The following is a 20,696-nucleotide window of genomic DNA, read 5'->3' on the forward strand; positions in this document are numbered from 1 at the left end:
GTGTGTATTGTTACATTTATTTGCTATATATAATGAAATGTACATAAACATTATTATTCATTCACAACCAACATAAAAATCTACTTGCATATGATTCAATTTTGTTTGTAATATGCAGTTTGATTGGTTGAGCAACTTGTGTTATTTTTCATTGATAATCAACATCCTACATATATGGCATTGTGACATTTTCATCTTAAAAACAATACATGTACCATACTTTTCTATTAATTCCACTCCTTAATAAAAACTGAAACACATCCATGACTAGAACATAGAGAACTGTGAAAGATGGAAGACATTATATATTTCCCCTGTGATTAGGTATTTATTTTTTTATTTCTTGAACAAAAATGTTTCTGCCTTGTAGTTTGAAGCCATACCAAAGCTTTAAATAGCTTTAAGTAGCAAAAACATGAATGGTACACCGTACATGTATATCCAGCTACTGGCCCACTTTTCATCAAGTTTTGCAATACATGTACATGCATATTGAGCTGACACACAAAGCATATATCCCAACCTGGGATTTTTGGAACACTGCATACCTGAATGTGAAATATCTATGATATTCTGCACTACAGGTACCTACAAATTACTTAGATTGATAGCCACGACACATTAAAATCATGAGCAACCTTTAGTTGTAGTATTTATGTGTCAGATGCCTCCCTGCTCCACAGAGAAGTGTGTATACATGTGTGTATATACATGTGTATGTATGCTTTTGGTTCAGAATCATGACCCATCATTTGGTTAAATAAACGTCTGAGCAGACTAAAAAAAAAAAAAATTTGTTTTCACCCATATAAATGCACGAATTCAAAGCATAAATCATTATATGCATCATAATTACATATTTTCATCTGCATATATATATACACTACATGTGTATAGGGAAATATTACGGCTACACAAGAATATGATGCAGTATTTACGCACTGTTTACGCAGAATACCGTTCGGTACACAAAGTGATTACGTTGAATCATATTCATCTGAAATGTCGACCTGACTTGTAAACAGAATGCCTGGAATTTGACCAATCTTCACATCAGTTCCATTTCGACTGAACTTGGACTTACTGAAACTAAAGCGCACACCTGAGCAGGTAACCGTGCTGAGGCCGTTCTTCCCTTGGTAAGTGTCTAGGCCGTCAGAGCTGATTAGCTTCACCACTAAAGAATGCTTCTTCCCTGATCTAATTTCAATCGGAGTTTCCAGGAGAACCGGGTATGTGTGCTGGCTCTCGCTGGTCCGCAGTCGGGTTTTCCTGGAAACCTTTTCAATCTCCATAGTGTCATAAATAGAGCACGTCACATCATACACTCCTTCACCAATGTACGATCCATATACGAGAATTCCGTGAAGCATTATCTTCTCACTGCAGGTGAAGGAAATAGCATCCGGTTCTCCACCGCAGTACCAGGACCCGTCCTCGTACACAGTCTGGTACCGGATACAGGTTTGAATTGGACGACTGTCGTTTACATCGGAGTGGAAAGATGCAGTCATGGAGGTGGGAGAGTCTAATCCCGAGTACCTGTTTATTGAACTAAACTTGCATTTCTTGTTTCTTTCTTTCTTGAAGAAGAATTTGAAAAGTTCCACTTTTTCAGCATCATTCAGGATGTCCATATCAGCAACAACTTCTGTGAAATATTGATCTCCAAGTAAAGGAAACCTAACCTGATAGATAATATTCCCCAGTACCTTTCTCTGGTTCTCTGCATTGACATCCAAACCTGTCTCCTTACACCTAAAGTTGGCCCATTTTAATGCGGCATCTAGAACCGATTTCTCATCAACCTGCAGCTCATCACTGGATAAAATCACTTCCAAACATGTGGGAGACAGATGAAGAAAGTCTTCCGATTCTAGGACATCTTTTGTGTGTCGACAGATATAGATCATACACTTCCGCTGGAGTTCGTGTTCGTCGTACAGATGGGACTGTTCCAGAATGGCGCAGATGTTTTCTGTTGTCTGATCGAGCTCTAAGAACTGAATACACTGCTTCACCAGAGCCTGGACTGAGTACTTTTTGGCTGCGTATAACAATGGGAGCACAATGTCTGGTTGTAAGTCAACACTGTCTGTGTACAGAAATCTGAAATAAAGAGCATGTAACAAAAGCATGAATTAATACAGTTACACATTCTAAAACTGCTTTTACATTAACTGATTGAGTACATGTTTACATCCTTTCCACGGTTGCAAAAATATTGGGTTCATATAGCCAGGGGTGATTTCCTGATGGATCCCCACAGCGTAAATAAAAAAAAAAAAAAAAAAAAAAAAAAAAACCAATAAAAAGAAAATATGAAAACGGTTTCATACAGCCAAGGCTTTTTTTTCCTGCCAGGCAATTTGACTAAAATCCCTGTTTTAACTTGATTTATTGAATAATATTATTAAGATAAGAATATAGAAACTTGGTTAATTTAGTTATTCTTGAAACATGTCTCATTATGTGTATGTCGTTAACTAAAATAATTACATTTAACAATTTTTAACAATCGCTTGCCAAGTGTCTCATTCATTTACTCTCATCTCCCCTGTAAGGAGATGAGAGTATTAAAGCGAACTGGACACTTGGTTATTGAAGATGATATGAACCCGGTTTTTGATATCCCCTTTTTTTCGATACGGCCAAGCAAGTTCAAAAGTACTCAGATGTCAAAAGGATATAATAGAAAATAATGAAAGCGTACAATTACAACAGTGCTTATTTTGTAAATTTGGCAATATCAATATCACATTCAATGCTATTTTCAATCTGCAACACTCACTCGACCAATGCTTTAAATACGGGTGGTTCAATATCTGGTAGAGTTATTTCCCTTTGTGTCTCAGCCAGGGGTCCACAGAACATAGAAAAGAAGACACAACTTCGACTAACTAGAACATATTTGTGTGCTGATAACCTCTCCTTGTTCTCCCCAACCAAAAAGTCTATGTCACAAGCAATCTGACTGGTCCACATGTGTTTATTGCAATACTGTATGTTCCGACAGGACTGCCAGTCATCGATGATGGAAGCCGCCATTTTCAGTTCCAGGATACACCTTCAAGACAGAAAAAAAAAGATCACTAAGGCAACTATGCTATCCTTGTCAATGTCTTTGTTAATCATGGGGATCTAGTAAAATCACTATATTTTAATATTTTTAAATACATCAATAACTGAACTGTAAAATCATAATTAAATTTTGCAACATATTGTATCTGCAGGAAAAATAAATTAGCAATTCATTGTGAAAAGTTTTAGTGGAGTTGGTGATACAATGTATCCTATATTCAAATTTGTCCCAAGATTAAAATGATGGTTTGTCCCTTGATATTTTTTCCATTTTTGTCATTCAAATTAAAAAAAAAACAAAAAAAAAAACAAGCTTCACAAAGATGGAGACTAAAGTGAGGACAAAATAAAGGTCACAGTGGTTCTCAGATTAGACATTAACAAACAGAACTAAGTATCCATGTGTGCCAGACCCCCTGAATCTCTAGACAGGTGCTCTACCAACTGAGCTAACAGATGCCACCAGTGATGGAACCCATCTGACTGCCACATTTTCACCTGTTAGTTCTAAGGGCAGCAGAAAATGTAACAGGAAAGGAGAAAATTTATGGCTGGACAAGGAATTAGATCCAGAAGCCCTGTATTGCTAGTCAGGTGCTCTATACCTCTGATCTATTCAGGTCCATATAGTCCAAACCACTACACATGGTCACGGGAGCTCGATCTATTTTAAAATATTTTAACTGCAAATGGTATTTCTTTCATATATATATATATATATATATATCTATATATCTATATATATACACAGTGTTACTTCTTTACATCGCCAGCTTTTGTCCCAACCTATTTTGGCATTATATCGAGGGGGGCATTAAAAAAAATTTGGTCATTTTAGTTCATTGATTTGAAAAAATGGGGTTGATCAATTAAAAAGTTATAGTCCTTTTATTGTCGTCCACATATGACACAATATGTAAATGTATGCAGTTGTTTTCCTTTACTTCTTAAAACTTTGCTAAAAAATTTATATTCGGCGTTTGTGCATTTGAAAAACACGCATTAAGTATATCTAAATAGTTTCATTTGTGGCATGGTAGGTTCTACGATGACTGAATAGGTTGAACGGTTGACAAACACACATGTAATGGCTGCAACTTTTTTCTGGAACACAGGAATATGACGTCACACACATAAATATACACAAAAGTCACATGGTACACGAAATTTACAGCAGTTGATACTAGCAAGTCTCATCAAACTGAGATTTTGGTTGGTGTGCAAACGAACATTGGTGGAAGTTTGCAGCTGATGGTAGTTTCGTTTCTCGGTTGTTCGTGCGTAGGCAATACTACTGGACAATTTCAGACAATTCTTAATTGAGTATGTTCAAGTTATTTTCGCAATTACCTATGCTTACCTGTTTTCCTGACACATACTAAATTTAGTTTTGCTCTGATTCACCGGAGCAGACCAATTATGTATAATAAGGGCTTCTGATCTCTGGTCATTGGTATTGTTATCTGGGGATTTAGAAAGGCAATTTGACCTTTAGTACCTGAAAACGGGTGGCAGATGGCAATAGGCGAGGTTGGCGTTATATCGTTTTTTTATAGCATGTATTGAAATCCGTTCTATGCATTTCGATGGCGGTATGCAGGGGTGGCCATATAACAAGTGGTGATATGCCGAGGCAACACTGTATATTATATTCTTTCACACACACACATATATATATGGTAAAGTTTGACAGTCTGTAGACTACATTGTACAGGTATTCAAAAGGCTAATCAGGATTTTAGGTGAAGTTTAAAACATGTGTACCTGGAAGGAGAAAATGCAATGGAACAGACCGGGATTCAAACCCAGGCCCTCTGAATCCCTAACTGATAGCTACATTCCTCCCTCCTTAAATGTCTTCACACTTGAAGACATCAACCCAGATTACTTATCCCCTGGCCAGAAGTTTTACCTGTCAGTTCCAGGGAGAAAATCCAACGGGCTAGACCGTGATTTGAATCCGGGCCCCTTGAATCCCTCATCAGGTGCTCTACCAACAGAGATGGCTGGCCACCAGCGATCGAACCCAACTGACCGCTACATTCCTCTCTTCTTAAATGTTTTCACACTTTGAAGACATCAATCCAGAATCTTTAACCCCTGCCATTGGCTACAACTGACCAGTGAAATTCAATTGCTTGCAAGAAGATAAAGATTCTGGGTAGATGCCTTCAAATGTGAAGACATTTAATGTGGGGGTGGGGGGGGGGGGGTAATGTAACGATCAGACGGGTTCGATCGCTGGTGGCCAGATAGCTCAGTTGGTAGAGCACCTGACAAGAGATTCAGGAGGCTCGGATTCGAATCCCAGTCTGGTTCGTTGCATTTTCTCCATTCCTGTTACAAAGACCGTTACACATGACATGGCAATGTAAACGATCCCGATCTAAGTTCTAACAGCATCTAACCTTTTCTCTAAAATGTTAATTTCTCCTTTATGACTACATCACAATCACTGCAACATGAAACAGTAGAAATACTGTCCACTGTCGACTAAGTATAATATCGAAAGTAAAAGATCTGTCACCGGCCAATTCTTGTATGAGTAGATCGTACTATAATTAGTCGACTCTCACAAATCATACTGTATGTTTTCATAATTTGAATGTCTTTTTTTATTTACAAAATGAATTACTTTTTCCCCATCATTAAGAATAGATAACAGAAGATTAGAATATATCTATACCCTCCTAAAACCATTCCAAAGAATAAAATACGTACTCACTATCAAATCAGCATACGTCCATATCCTTAACACGCTTCAACACTGTCTTAATTTTCCCGTTTTACAAAAAGTTCATCTGAACCAACTAATCACTTGCCAAACAATATTTCCCGAACTTCCTCCCGTGACAGGGGCTCTCCAACTTTTGGGTTCAGTTGTTTCGCTTTATAGTAAGTCCGTGGCTGATAATTTTTGTTATGAAGGTGCATTTACACAGGTAGATATTGTTTATTGTTTTGTTGTTGTTTCTTTTAGATTGATGAGAACACCTGTTTGACCCTGACACGTGATATAATCCAAACACTGAAGGTTATCCTCGCTCACAAAGTGTGTCGGCATCACTACAACCACTAAAAATGGCAGATAAGGTTCTAACCATGGATTCGGTGAATCCCCATATAAGGGAAATGGAATACGCTGTTAGGGGCCCTATAGTTGCTAGAGCCACAGAATTGGAGAAGGAGCTAACTAAAGGAGCCAACAAGCCGTTCACATCTGTGATGAAAGCCAATATCGGCGACTGTCATGCAACTGGCCAAACACCAATCACCTTCATCCGCCAGGTAGTGTCACTGTGTGCCTATCCAGAAATGATGGACACCTGCGGATTTCCAGACGATGTCAAGCAAAGAGCGCAGAGGTTGCTGGGCGGCTGTAAGGGGGGCAGTATCGGATCATACTCTGCCAGTCCAGGAATAGATGTTATAAGAGAAGACATTGCTAAGTATATATCTGATAGAGATGGAATTCTGAGCAATTCAGAGGACATCATGTTGTGCACAGGTGCTAGTGATGGGATTAAGACAATCCTGGCCATGTTGATGACGGGGAAGTTGGGGAAGGATCGGGCCGGTATTTTGATTCCCGTACCCCAGTACCCACTGTACTCTGCCACGCTTACTGAATTTAATGCCTATCCAATCCCATATTATATGGACGAGGAAAATCACTGGGGACTGGATGTGAAGGAGTTAAAACGTGCTATAAATGAAGCTAAGCCAAACTGTGTTCCTCGAGCCATCTGTGTAATTAATCCAGGAAATCCCACAGGACAAGTTCTGACCAGACAGAACATTGAGGATGTTATCAAGTTTGCTAAGGCGGAGAAGTTGATGATACTCGCTGATGAAGTCTACCAACACAACATATGGGGAGAGGGTTGTAAGTTCTTTTCGTTCAAAAAGGTGCTGTCAGAAATGGGCTCGGACTACAAGACATTGGAGCTTGCTTCTTTCATGTCTGCATCTAAAGGGTTCATGGGAGAATGTGGTTCTCGTGGAGGGTATGCAGAGGTGGTTAATCTCCTCCCTGACGTCAAAGCTTGCCTCATGAAGTCCATCTCGGCGAAACTCTGTCCACCAATTGTAGGACAAATTGTGATAGATTGCATTGTAAATCCTCCTAAACCAGGAGATACGTCGTATGAAAAATTCAAGCAAGAGAAAGACAATGTTTTAGCCCTCCTAAAGAAAAAAGCAAATATGGTCACCAGCCTGTTTAACTCTATTGAAGGCATTAAATGTAATGAGGTCCAGGGTGCAATGTATGCATTCCCCAGAATCTTTCTACCTCCAGCGGCAATAGAAGAGGCCAAGAAAAGAAAGCAGACCCCAGATGCCTTCTACTGCTTCCAGTTGCTGGAGACGACGGGGATATGTGTTGTACCAGGGAGTGGATTCGGAGAGAAGGAAGGGACTTTCCACTTCAGGATAACGATACTTCCACGAATAGAGGAAATGACAGCGGCTCTGGAGCAGTTTAAAGAATTTCACCTGGCTTTCCTAGCACGCTACAAGAACTAACAGAGGTAAACTGCAACAATTTCTCTCTTTAGAAAATATCTGCACAAAGTGTTTCTAATATTAAGATTGGTCAGTTTTCTCAATTTACAGAAAAAACGTCTCAAAATTCAAGCCACAAACTCACAATTTGATATATATCACACTTAAAGTTTAAAGGGTGGCGGAGAAATTTTGCAGAAATTATTTAGAGTCTTGAATTTTTATAATATAGGATTACACATTCTTTTTGAAGAATTTATCGATGTGTAAACTCTGGACAATTTACTCACAAACTGAATACTTTTAAGTCAAGTTTGTGAGTAAAATGTCCGGAGTTTACATATTGATAAATTCTTAAAAAAGAATGTTCGATTCTTATAATTCCAATTCATTCACTGTAGTAACAATTTTAAAAAATTGAATTGTTTCCCAGCGCTACATTATTTGTTTTCAGGCGCGTATGAATCCATCATGTGTTCGGATTTATTGATGTGTAAACTCTTGTTCAGCTTTATTTTTGTCCAATCAAAACAATTGTAATACAATACATACCATTGTAATTATAGGAAGATACACATGTAGGACAGTTGGGGGTGACCATGGTGAACTTGCATGGATTATCCAATTATTCATGTTTTTATCCAAATTTGCATATTTTCAGTGTTCGAAATTAACCATAGACCGCTAGACAGAATCTATGTCAAATGAGACCAGTCTATGCCAGAGATGGGGCGATTACATTGTAAATGTAATTGATTACGATTATGATTACTTTGAAAATCTATGATTACGATTACGATTACACATATTTTGAAAGTAATTGATTACAATTACGATTACTGTGAAAAGTAATCATGATTACATGCTTTTGAACAAGAAAAACAACAAATATTTACTGGTTTTATTAATAAGATACATTGTATAATACACTTTATATATTTATGTACAGTCTTTCATAAGTATTGGTAACATGATAACTGGTAAACCATTCAGTGACACTTAAAATGTTTATAAGAAATGTTTGTTGCACTTTATGAACATAAGTCTCTCAAACTGTGCATCCGTTAATCTACATCTATCAGAGCTCGACATACTCATTAAGTAACAATAGATCAATTAGATCAATGAGATGTACAGTAAATGATACAGGGTATACTAGTTCAGATTATTAAGTTTAATTTAAACAGATTTAGACCTTAGTTGCTATTGAATACATGCAAATACTGTAAGTATAATATCATATAGATATGGATAAATCTTATGATGGCACACATAACATACATAAGCTCTAACTGTTATCTATTAAATAATTATTTTAATATAAATATAAAGTAATCATTGTAATCATTATTGTAATCATAAATTACGATTACTTTGCCAAAGTAATTGATTACGATTACTTTGCTTTAAAAACAAATGTAATCGATTACGATTACTTAAAAAAATGTAATCGATTGTAATCAATTACGATTACTGATTACGATTACCCCATCTCTGGTCTATGCCAATTGTAATTGGGACAGACCAAATTGTCCATGCCGATTTTCTAGGTTTACAGCAATAGAGTTATATGATAACAGTCAATGATCATAGGCGCCTGGGTCAAGGATATTGCAATATAAACTATATATGTAAACAAGGGAGGAAATTTGAACCACGAATAAATATTTCTCTCTGATCTATGGTGTCTCTTTATACATTTTTTCATGTTCCAGGAAGCTTAACTACACGTGTCATTATCACAGAACACTAATTTATCCACGTTTTAAAAAATGTCTTATCCCACTGATTCAGACTGTTAATTTTATGCCTTTTTGGCATAATTATATACTTATTATATATCATCATATTTTTTATGATTAAATCAATTCATACTGATTTGAGAAACTATTCCAGGGTGGATGTAGTGAGCCACCTTAAAGAATAACATATTTCTCATATATTTATTGATAAGTTCTGCAGATTGTATGACTGTATCTTTTAAACTTTCATAAATCACCAATAAATGTAGATGGTGGCAGTAGTTTGATTCCCTGGTCATATTTAAATGTAGAGTGCAATACATTTGATAACTGAGTATATCAATCAATTTTAATCTGAAAATGATTTAGAAGTAACTTGAATCAGTCATTTCACAATTCAGAGCATGATGAAAGGTGAAGATAACGAACAGTGATCAATCTCATAACTCCCTCAGAGAATACAAATTAAAGAGTTGGGCAAACACAGACCCCTGGACACACCAGAGGTGGGATCAGGTACAGTACTTAGGAGGAGTAAGCATCCCATGTTGACCAGTCACACCCTCCATGAACCCTATGTCTTGATCTGATCTGAATATGACAATATTTAGTAATAACACCAGCACATAGTATCTAGAGTAAGATATGGAACATGTATTTTGGGTCTCTGGATATTATTTGAGATGAGAGGCTTTCTTTCATAGTACAAATATGTACCCCATCCCTGAGAAAAGATTCTATTGATCAATATCAATATAAGTTATTTTTTGTATTTTTCAGCTTTTACTTGGAATGTTAACCTCCACATGGTTGATAGAATGTGATTGTTCTGGCAGTTCAAGGAGTATTGATTAAATTATCATATTACCATGCATGAAAATTATTTAATTACTGTTGTTCCAAATGTTGTGCCTACATTTCTATTGAAGTTGTGTCCTTTCAAATGGCGTTTTTAAAAAGTACAGTGAAATGAAATTGTTGTGTTTTATAAAACACTGTGTTTTCACATCATCATTTTTCATGTTTCGTCTTGACTATAGTTTGTTGAATTTTCATATAAAAAGTTTATGAATAGGATAGCAAATATAAATGTAGAGAGCCTGAAACTGAGTTTTCTCTTTGATTTTCCAAAAGTGTTATTATATAATGTTAGTCCATTTCACAATCAAAATTGAAAAAGTCAAGATAATCTTGAATTTCATATTATTCCCTTTGTATATAGTAATATCTTATTTGTATTTATTCTGTTAATATTATCCTCAGTTATATATTTGTATATAACTTGACAATAATTAGTCTTTATTGTCAGTCCTGTGAATATTACACTTTTCATTTTGCTCCACAATTTTGATAGTCGTTACTCCATGAGTGACACACAGTATGTCAAACCGAGTGAAATGAAAGGTCCAATTTCCTGTTTTATTTTTCTTTCCTACATGTAATTGTGTGTGTGTGTGTGTGTATAATATGTAAACCAACAACACCCTACTTTCTCTTATGATCTAAAAAGATAAATATATAAAAGCACTGGAAAGGGCATGACACAGTCTCTTGATGAAGATGTGATGCAGCTTTCGTAAAAAAAATTGTCATGAGGGTTAAATAACCAACAGTGTCTTGGTCTTTCCAGTGTTTACAGGGATTTGAGGTACTGTAGTTGGTGTGTAACCTATTTATGATATCAAAGGAATGATATATTCACCCGTCTGTACACTGTTAGTTATAATAATATGTGTGTCACTTCCTTTGAATGTTTTAAGTATGAATTTTGATTTATAAACAGTTCCACATAAACTGGCATTATTCTCAATCTAATTGAGTTTTCAGTACAATATTTAAAAAAAAAAAAATGGTACATGTAGAATGTTAGTCTGTGGTCAGAGTTTGTTGTACAGTCACACTGCCCCGTGTTATTGCAAAGGACTTGGACTTTATACATACAAAACAGACTATTATAAATTGTTAGTATAGTTAGAGACTATTTCCAGGAACATGGAACACCTTGCCTTATCTGACGCTTTTTATATAGTGAAAAGGTTTAGATTAATAATGTAACATAAACTGAAAGTTCATGTAACTAAATTTTATTTTGGTGAAATATTATTCCATGGTTTGTATTATTATGGAAATGAGTTGGACAATGTTTATTGTGCTTAGACTTGAGAAAATCAGTGCCATATTGTTTCACATATTTTTTATTGTTATGGTCTAAGTCTAGAGAAGCTTATTGGATGCTATAATTAATGTTTGTGCTGCTAGTTTTTGATTAATTTCAAAGAGACTGTACATATAAAGACTAAGAAACATTTATTACTTTTATTGCTTTTTTTTCTTATTTTTATGAAGAATATGGTGTTACATGTACTAAATGACGGATTATCATTAATGAGTGATATTGGCCAAGTCATAGAAATACATAATTCTGTTTATTAGGTCACCTGAGTAAACTCGATGGGCCTGTGTCCAGCGTCGTCGAACGTGCTTAACAATTGAACATTTCTAACTTCTTCTTGATAACTGCCTCTCCAGTTCTTTTCATATTTGGAAGGATCTTTGGGACAAGGCTGACATAAAATGTAAATTTCAGGACTCCTGCACCTGTCGGGCCTAAGGGGTGATGCAGAAAGTGACAAATTTTCAAAAATCTTAATCTCTACAACCGCACATGTATAAGAAAAATTAAATGCATAATATGTAGAGCAGGAAGGCCTCCACCAAAACTTAATTTTATGATCCCCAGGGTAGAGTTTCTGACCCCAGGGAGGGGCCAAACTTGGTATATATATAATGTATGTGTCTGAAACATTTGAATAATATCTTGTTTGATGCTATTGATGGATTGTTGTTCAACGTCCCTCTCGAAAATATTGCACTCAAATGGAGATGTCATCATTGCTGGTGAAGGGCTGCAAACCCTATTTAATTGCCTCTTGTGACAAGCAAGGGGTACCGAGGACCTATTTTAACCCAAATCCAAGGGATCTAATGCTATTAATATACTAAATTGAAACTGAATAGATATTTAGAATGAGTTACATAGTCCTTTACAAAAATTGTAAATTTCATGATTCTAGGTGTTAAGGATATGGATCCAAGGTGGAGCCAAAATTATTATATATAGTGATTATTGTCTTCATCATTTGAAAGACTTTTTGAAGTTTGCTGATATGGTATAAAAACTAAATGCATATTTAGGAAAAGCAGAAAAGGAAGCAACAAAATTGTGAAATTTGCAACACTAGGGTTTTGACCCTCGGACAGGTCAAAATTGGTCATTTCAGGTTAATGTTACATATATAATGTAAAGCCTTCCATCAGTATAGGCTGTTTTGAGGACATTTAAGTTTTAATAACCTGTCTTGTTTTATATGAGTACTTTTGCTGAATATTCAGAGAAGGATCTATTTTTAAAGATTGTATAGACCTTGGAACTAGTGATACATGTACTTTTAACTAATACTCGGGTGACTGATAAGGCCTGTGGGCCTCTTGTTACATCTGAAGACTATTTATCAATATTTTATTAAAACCAGTAAAGCTACTGTCCTAACATGCAGATACCTGTGTTGTTTGTAATGTAGAGTTGTAGTTACTGATATGAATTGTATTAAAGATACTATAACAGCAAGGTTATTCTGTCTACCTCCCCCCCCCCTCCCCCCTTAAAGTTGAAACCTTTTTTCCACATTTATTTTGCTATCATGAATAAGGATTGTTACATTTAACATATATTATGTTACTTTTTTCTGTAGTTCTTCAGTATTATTAATTTGTAATGGACACATTTAGCTTGGTTTGTGATTTGTTGTTAATTTTTCTACTAATCACAAATACATCTTTACAAGAGTACAAAGCTGATGTTTTCTTTGATGTTTGCTGGAATGGATGCAAAAGTGAATCTTTCAGGTTTCAGTCTTTCTATTTTCTCTGTTTTTGTCAGTGAACAGAACCACAGTTTCAATTATGTAACGTAACAAGAGGCCCATGGGCCTTATTGCTCAACTAAGTCACCTTGGCCCTGCCATTGTTCAGCTGTTGTGATTTTTAAAAGATTTTTTTATCAATCTTTATTCTCATGAAAAAATTGACCCCTTATTGTGGCCCCAACTTAGCTCCAAAGGATCACAACATAACTGAAAATGAATTCACATAACACAGAAATGCCTCAACACCAATATGACTAACATGATCTTACTGTTCTGGATAAGAGCAAGGTCATAGATCATGATATGATACGAAATTAGGAAGTTTGCATGTATTTCCACTTTTCTGCCCCAGTGGTTCTTGAGAAGATTTTTCAAGGTTTTCCCCAGAGGCCATGATTTTAACATGCGTGAAGCTGTACTTATGTCAGGATTGATTGATTGATTGTATCTTGCTTAACGTCTCGCTGGAGAATTTTTCACTCATATGGAGACGTCACCAAGTCCGGTGAAGGGCTTCAAATTTAGGCCTATGCTCTGCGCTTACGGCCATTGAACAGTGAGGGTTCTTTAGCGTGCCACACCTACTGTGACACGGGTCATCCGTTGTTAAGGTCATCTCCGAGGACCCGTGGCATTCACACCTGATGCCGAGTGTTTAGCAATGGAACTATCACTACCCGTTTAAACGACTTGGGTCTATCGTGGCCGGGATTCGAACCCCGGCCTACCGCATGCGGGGCGAACGCTCTAACCTCTCGGCCACCGCGGCGGTTGCTTATGTCAGGAAGTTTTCATGTAAATTTCAACTTTTTTGACCTAGTGATTCTCGAGAAGATTTGATCTGGCTTAAAATGGGTCCTCTACCTCTTGTTCGGCGTAAGAGGCGACGAAATGGGATCGTCCTTCGGATGAGAGAAATTCTAAAGAAGGACGTTAAACAATATAAAACCAATTAACCATATTCTAGAAATTAAGATTTGAAGTTCATGCTGTATATACCTTCCCTTGTTGGAAATCGTTGACAAGTCGACTCTGAGGCCTTTGATTAAATTACCCCACCCTATTTCTACATTTTCGTGATTATCTCCTCTTTAGAGGGGGAGTGGCCCTTCACCCAAGGATGCTTTTTACCATGTATTGTAGTAATAGGACCAGTGGTTCTTGTGAAGAAGACGAAAATGTGAAAAGTTTACATACAAACGAACAACAGGTGATCAGAAAAGCCCACTTTTAGCTTTCAGCTCAGGTGAGCTAAAATGAAAGCCCCGCTTAAAATACATGTAGCACCGGATATATTAAACAGGTTATTTTTGTTTTAAAGTAGATTAAACTCCGAGTTCAAGGTCACAAGCTTAAGGTCAAAGGTCATGAAATGAACTGTCTTGCCATAAGAAATATACATACAATATATGAAAGATCTATCTATCGGGACACATTGAATAGGTAAGATTTTCATAAAAAGTAGGTCAAACTTTCAGGTCAAGATCACACACCATTGCATCACATAAAAGGTCTTTCCGTAAAAAATGTGTACAAAATGTTAAAACCCTAGCTTAAAAGTTCAAGATATGGTTTCAAAGAGTTTTTTCCACATGGGTATATCAGCATAAAACACTTTGATCCCCTATTGTGGGCCCAACCTACCCCCAGAGACTATGAATAGCACAAACGTGGATCTACTCTATATCGGGAAGCTTTCATGTAAATTTCCACTTTTCTGGCCCTATTGTTTTTGAAAAGGAATTTTCCTTCATACTTGCATATAAAACTTTGATCCCCTATTGTGGTGCCACCCTACCCTTGGGGCCATGTTTTTTACCAACTTGAATTTGCATTATATCGGGAAGCTTTCATGTAAATTTCAGTTTTTCTGGCTCGGTGGTTCTTGAGAAGACTTTTAAAGATTTTTCTTATTCATTCTCATGTAGAACTTTGATCCCCTAGTGTGGCCCCATCCAGTGGTTCTTGAGAAGATTTTTAAAGATTTTCTCTAGTTATCCGCATGTAAAACTTTTATTCCCTAAAGTGTCCCTAATATACCCCGGAGGTAATGATTTTAAGAAAATTAAAAATCTGCACTATGTCAGAAAGCATTCATGTAAATTTCAGCTTTTTTGGCCCAGTACTAGAGAAGATTTTTGAGTTTAACTGGCAGTGTACATGTTAATTGATTTGTTAAATGAAATCATTGCCGAGCACATACAATTATTAATAATGTCAATATCCGACGCACACATTGTGTGTGAAAGAATTTGAAATTATTTTAATCGGGCATCGACAGCAGGTCTGCAGCTGAATGCCGTTGGGAGAAATGGATATAGAAAGTAGACACTGCATGTCTTTTACTGAGTTTAAGATTTGTTAATAACGTTATGTATGATGTAGAAAGCAGACACTGCATGTCTTTCACTGAGCTTAATATTTGTCAACATGGTTACATGTGATAAAGTTACGTATGTTATATTCAAATTTTAGTCAAACGTACATTAATAGCTGAAGACTTGCGAAGTCTCCCGAAATAATTATTTTTCATCATGTATGAGTATACAAAGGAGGGTTAGGGTTAGATGAATAAGCACTTATTACTTGATATATTGCATTTAACTTTCCGTGACAATAAATGATATGGTGATACTTGAACTAATAATCTAACAGAATTCTTACGAAAATGAATTAACGAATCCCATCTTTGCTTTGTGTAAATAAACAACGAACAGGTTAACATCATTTACATACTCACGTGGTGCTTTTTTACGGGAATACTTCTTGTAAACAAGATGAAGGAATAGGCGATCAAGATATTTGAAGACTTCAAGAGAATAATTTGTATCGAGACTCCTACAGACTGTGTCCGGGTTGTTACTTTTTTGTCTTTTGCGGTAGGCTTTTGATATTTGACATGCAAGTACCGATAAGTGATCATCGCATGTAGATGTGCCGGGAACCATGGATATAGTTACCTTTGACTTTGAACTTTATGTTCACATAACTTTTGAGGCATTTATGGGTAAATTCCTCAAACCAATGCGTCGTGTTCCTAGTTTGTGACCATGAACTTCCACAGATATCTAGTTAGGCATGATACATGTATTTTGTTTTATAATATGAAGAAAAAAATATCGAGAAGGACGTTAAACAATATTTACATCAATGAACTATACTTGAAAAATTTAGAATTAAATCTCATAAAATTGTTCTGTATATATTCATTCAGATGGTAGACCCTTTTCTGCTGATCCTAAATATTCATTTGACTTTTATCTACTGTCAGTAAAAAATAAAAATGCTTATGAAATCTAGTGGGCATTAAAAGTACAGTGTATGTGACCATATTGACACAACCCTCGCCTTGAACCTTTACTCCTGGATTTTCAAAATTCACAATTTTGTTTCATCCCTTTCTGATTTTCTAAATTATCCATCTAGTTTTTAGATAGCATCTGCAAAATTAAAGAAGTCTTTCAATTAAGAAAGGTATTTAATCGCTTTGACCATTTTCGCCACACCCTGGTACCAAAAACCCTACCAATAGTATCATGAAATTTAGAATTTTAGTTAAGGGCTACCTGCTCTTTTATCCATTTAGTCTTAACTTAGTATCAGTAGCATTAAGGAAGACGTTTCAAAATGTTTTACACATACATTCTATATGTCAAATTTGATAAGCCTGGAGTCAGACCCTCTATCCCGGGGATCATCAAATTTTCAACTTTGGTAGAGGCTTACCTGCTCTACATGACTATGAATTTATTTTTAAATAAAGATAGGCGGTTGTAGAAAAGATGTTTGAAAATCCGTCAATTTTGTTATTTTTTGCCTATAGCCCCTAAGGTTACGCATTTACGTTTTCTTATACATGTGTGATTGTAGAAAAGATGACCGATTTTGGAATTTTTGTGCCCCGCTCTGAAAGCCCCGGAGGTGCAGTAGTCCTGAAATTTATGTCCTCTGTCCCTAAGGTGCTTTATACCAAATTTGAAAATAATTAGAAGGGCAGTTAAAACTGTTGAACTGTTAATGCATGATGGACGACGACGAACACAAACCAATAGCAAAAGGTCAGCTTTAGTGACTCAGGTGACCTAGAAAGAGCTGTCTCAGTGACATAAGTGCCCTTAGCTCCTAGTAGTCAATTAAAAAGACAACGGCCAATAAATTACCATGAAGATTCAAGTTTTATCAATCTATATCTCCTCGTATTTAATGTGATTGAAACTTGTTTCATTACACATATTCCTCAATTCAGCACTTCAAACAAAAACTGCCTTTCACTACTACTTTAGAAATTAAAAAAGGGGGCAGAAAATCAATCGAACTTTGCACGTAGAAAATATGGGATTTGTATAATAGAATAACGGGAAAAGTAAATTGTAAAAGGGGGACAGACCAGGCCCCTTGCCCATTCCAACCTCCTGTTTCAACATGCTTGGTATATAACATTTACAAAAAAAATTCTTCAGTAGAATACAAGTATCTGAGAACTATATTATTAACTTAATTTTAGATGTTTCCTTCTGTGTAAATATAATTGATAACTAAGGGCAACAGACAGCAAATTTCATGTTGAATTCCTAGACGATCAGACAGCAAAAATAACGGGGAAACCTGTGGTTTTGCTGTATTTTCGACTTTTTGTTATTTCGAGGCAGAAAGTCGCTAATTATCGTTTTGTCATCTTTTTGTTTTGTCGTCTTTTCGCCTTGACCTCACCTGACCATTGTACTATAGGTAGTAGATTTAACATCAGGTCTACATCCTTGGAAATTGTGGCGCAGGAATCCTAGTAGCTTGTATGATTGGACTAAATGTTGTTGATGTGTTCCGTGCAGCTCAGCTTGTTGTTTAGAGTGATGCCTGGGTACTTTCTACTGTTGACTGACTCTAGAGTGTGTCCGATGAAAGAGGTACTTATTGTTTAATGGTCCTTGTTTGCTGGTGACACGGATGACTGTACATTTCCGTGGGTAAAATGTCATTTGACACCGTCTATCAGTACTTTTATTATGTTAAGCAGCAGATTAAACAGGTTGAAAAGAGAAAGATAACGAAAAGTGATCAATCTTAGAAGTCCTATAAGGAATACAACATTGAGAGTAGCTCAAACACGAACTATTGGAAATACCAGATATGGAATAAAATCCCTAAGAGGAGTAAGCATCCCCTGGCAACTGGCCACATCCACCATGAGCCCTATATCTTGATCAGTCAAACGGAGCAATATATAGTCAAAACCAGTCGCATGCACAAAATGACCTGACATTTAATATGAAACACGTAAGACAGCGTTTGACCCGGTGATAACTTGGTTTTGCAAATAAGATCATTTTAACGATTTTGTCTTCTCATGTAGGAGCTTCTGAATGCATTCTGCCTCTTAATAATATAAAATCTATATCAGAGGCTGGTGATATAATCACCAAGACTAATGCGTAATTCTTCTTATCAACTTCACAGTACTTGTGCATAGAGTGGTATTTAACAAAGTAATTCTTTGGGTGACTTGTCACAAGATGTAATATATGTGTTGAAAAGTCATAAATTTTGATGTCGATTTTAGAAAAGTTTTGTGATTTCAAATTTACAAGAGCTTTTTTTAAATGTTTGAGATTTTACATTTGATTTACTTGCAGCTGATATTTTCTTGAACAAAGATAGAGACATTTACGGAGTACAACAAGGTGCCTATGTCTGGGAGGGTTTTGAGAAGTGTTGGAATCCATTGTAGGTAAAACAACTTTTATTCGTTCCCTTGACAGAGATATCAAGTGTGTTTAAAACGGAAGCGTGATTTTTAAGATTTTTATCTTTTTCAAAAAGCAAACGTGATCAGTTGAATTCCCAAATGATGCATGTAATGCATTTATATTTAGAACGAACTACCATTAAATCTACGTACAGTATATAGGCTTTGCGAGTCTGGTCCATTGAACGAATTCGTAATTCGACAAATTGGCTCTAAATTGGGGAAACAATACAAATGCGAAGAAAATCAATGAAAATCACATCGAGTGTAAAAGCAGTAAAATATGTTACAAATCAATTAGTTCTCACATATGTACCAAAGAAAACACTAAATAATATGTCTTTGTTAACAAGAAACTATGACAACAACGAGCAAAATAAGGCCAAAATTGGGCAATGCAATCAAGATATTACACATGGATAATTTCTAAAGCTGAATCTCCCGTTGCCATTTTGGTATTTTCTGAATAACTTAATGATCCTGCTATCACCGTCCGCGGCCTCGATAGGGTCCATGGCTCTTTCAGTTTCGTTAAATTTTGGATATCGTTTCAGTAAGTGTTCTAACAATGTGAAGGATTTGTTTCTGCAAGCCAGGTAGAGAGCGGTTTTTCCAGAACCCGATACATGATAACATTTGATACCATTATTTTTCAGTAAGTCAAATATTTTGATTCGCTTCTCCTCGTCTCCCTGTCTCTCTACAGTAAACAAAGCTGCGTTCCAAGATCTCTTCGTTTCCACGTTTAGAAGCTGTGGGTATTTCTGTATGATGTGTGTACACAAATCCAGTCGAGCATGTTGACAAGCTATATGTAAAACACTTAAATTTTCTTCATCTGTATCTTCGATGGGTATTCCACTTTTCTCAAGAAATTTCATAATTTTCACGCTTCCACTCATAGCAGCAAAATGTGCAGCATGTTTCCCACTATCATCTTTCAAAGGTAAAATTCCAGTGACCGTTTTTACTAAGTATTCGCAAGTCTCGTAATGACCCTTTTCACAAGCTGTATGCAGACAATTTTTCTTTTTCTCTGATTTATTAATTCCATCAACTTCCATTTCATCTATCAGGTATTTCAGCATATCACAATGGCCCATTTTAGCAGCATAGTGTGCCACATTCCACCCTTCATAATTTGTTGCCTTTAATGCATTTTTAAACAACGGACTGTTACCGATATATTTCAAAACTTCGAGACTTCTTCCAATGCAAGAAAACATGGCTATATTTTCCTGAGATTTACCTACTTTCTCTAAAATATTACACCCTGAATCCTCCATTAATTTAAGAATATCTAGATGACCGTATCGAGCCGCGACATGGAAAGGATTCATCTGATTACAGTCCTTTTGATCAATGAGATTTTTGTAGGCTTTGTTCCGTTTGAGTAGCTTACATATTTCTGTATTACCATACTTCGCAGCCACATGCAAAACTGATTCCTTGTTTAAGGTTATTTTGGAGACATCCATGTTTTCTTGTTTAAGAAGATATTCAAAGATCTTCTCATTACCCCCATATGCTGCATGATGTAGAATAGACCAACCATCTTTGTCCACCTCTGTATTGACTGAAATACAGGTGATGACCCCACTCAAGTCGAAGTACAACTCAGCGTTTCCGTCCCTGCATGCTTGTTTTATTTTTTGTGAAACAGTCATCTCAGGTTCTGTAAAAAGAAATTTGACTGGC

The 20,696-nt window shown here is 36.1% G+C and overlaps 3 protein-coding genes across 8 annotated transcripts in view; 1 reads left to right on the forward strand and 2 right to left on the reverse strand.

Moving 5' to 3' along the window:
• LOC125654026 (BTB/POZ domain-containing protein 6-like) lies at positions 1-20,613 on the reverse strand. 3 transcript variants are annotated; one of them, XM_048883772.2, is made up of 3 exons: positions 20,518-20,613; positions 2,792-3,067; positions 1-2,109 (listed from the first exon to the last, which is right to left on the reverse strand). In XM_048883772.2, exons 2-3 carry the CDS (start codon positions 3,046-3,048, stop codon positions 978-980), a joined length of 1,389 nt encoding a protein of 462 aa, XP_048739729.1. In that variant the 5' UTR covers positions 3,049-3,067; positions 20,518-20,613; the 3' UTR covers positions 1-977. The 3 variants fall into 3 exon arrangements, with proteins under 3 accessions (XP_048739729.1, XP_048739728.1, XP_048739727.2); XM_048883771.2 differs by lacking the exon at positions 20,518-20,613 and adding an exon at positions 5,490-5,681; XM_048883770.2 differs by lacking the exon at positions 20,518-20,613 and adding an exon at positions 4,994-5,141.
• LOC125654027 (alanine aminotransferase 2-like) lies at positions 5,819-11,639 on the forward strand. Its single transcript, XM_048883773.2, has 3 exons — positions 5,819-5,976; positions 6,062-7,613; positions 10,110-11,639. The coding sequence occupies exon 2, from the start codon at positions 6,163-6,165 to the stop codon at positions 7,606-7,608; it is 1,446 nt and encodes a 481-aa protein (XP_048739730.2). The 5' UTR covers positions 5,819-5,976; positions 6,062-6,162; the 3' UTR covers positions 7,609-7,613; positions 10,110-11,639.
• Positions 18,237-20,696, reverse strand: part of LOC125654025 (putative ankyrin repeat protein RF_0381) — a 19,739-nt gene continuing 17,279 nt past the window's right edge. For all 4 annotated transcript variants that reach the window (XM_048883767.2, XM_056143372.1, XM_048883769.2 and 1 more), the window contains one exon: positions 18,237-20,673. In XM_048883767.2, coding sequence (XP_048739724.1) covers positions 19,400-20,673 — 1,274 coding nt within the window. In that variant the 3' untranslated portion in view covers positions 18,237-19,399. The remainder of the gene's footprint in view (positions 20,674-20,696) is intronic.

The sequence above is a fragment of the Ostrea edulis genome, chromosome 7, assembly GCF_947568905.1.
Source record: "Ostrea edulis chromosome 7, xbOstEdul1.1, whole genome shotgun sequence".
NCBI lineage: Eukaryota > Metazoa > Mollusca > Bivalvia > Ostreida > Ostreidae > Ostrea > Ostrea edulis.

Excerpts from the sequence above, each read along its gene's own strand:
- LOC125654026 (XM_048883772.2), bottom strand. The coding sequence starts at position 3,048 with ATGGCGGCTTCCATCATCGATGACTGGCAGTCCTGTCGGAACATACAG. Across the intron at positions 2,110-2,791 it reads GTATTTAAAGCATTGGTCGA|ATTTCTGTACACAGACAGTG; the intron begins GTGAGTGTTGCA and ends TCTTTATTTCAG.
- LOC125654027 (XM_048883773.2), top strand. The coding sequence starts at position 6,163 with ATGGCAGATAAGGTTCTAACCATGGATTCGGTGAATCCCCATATAAGG.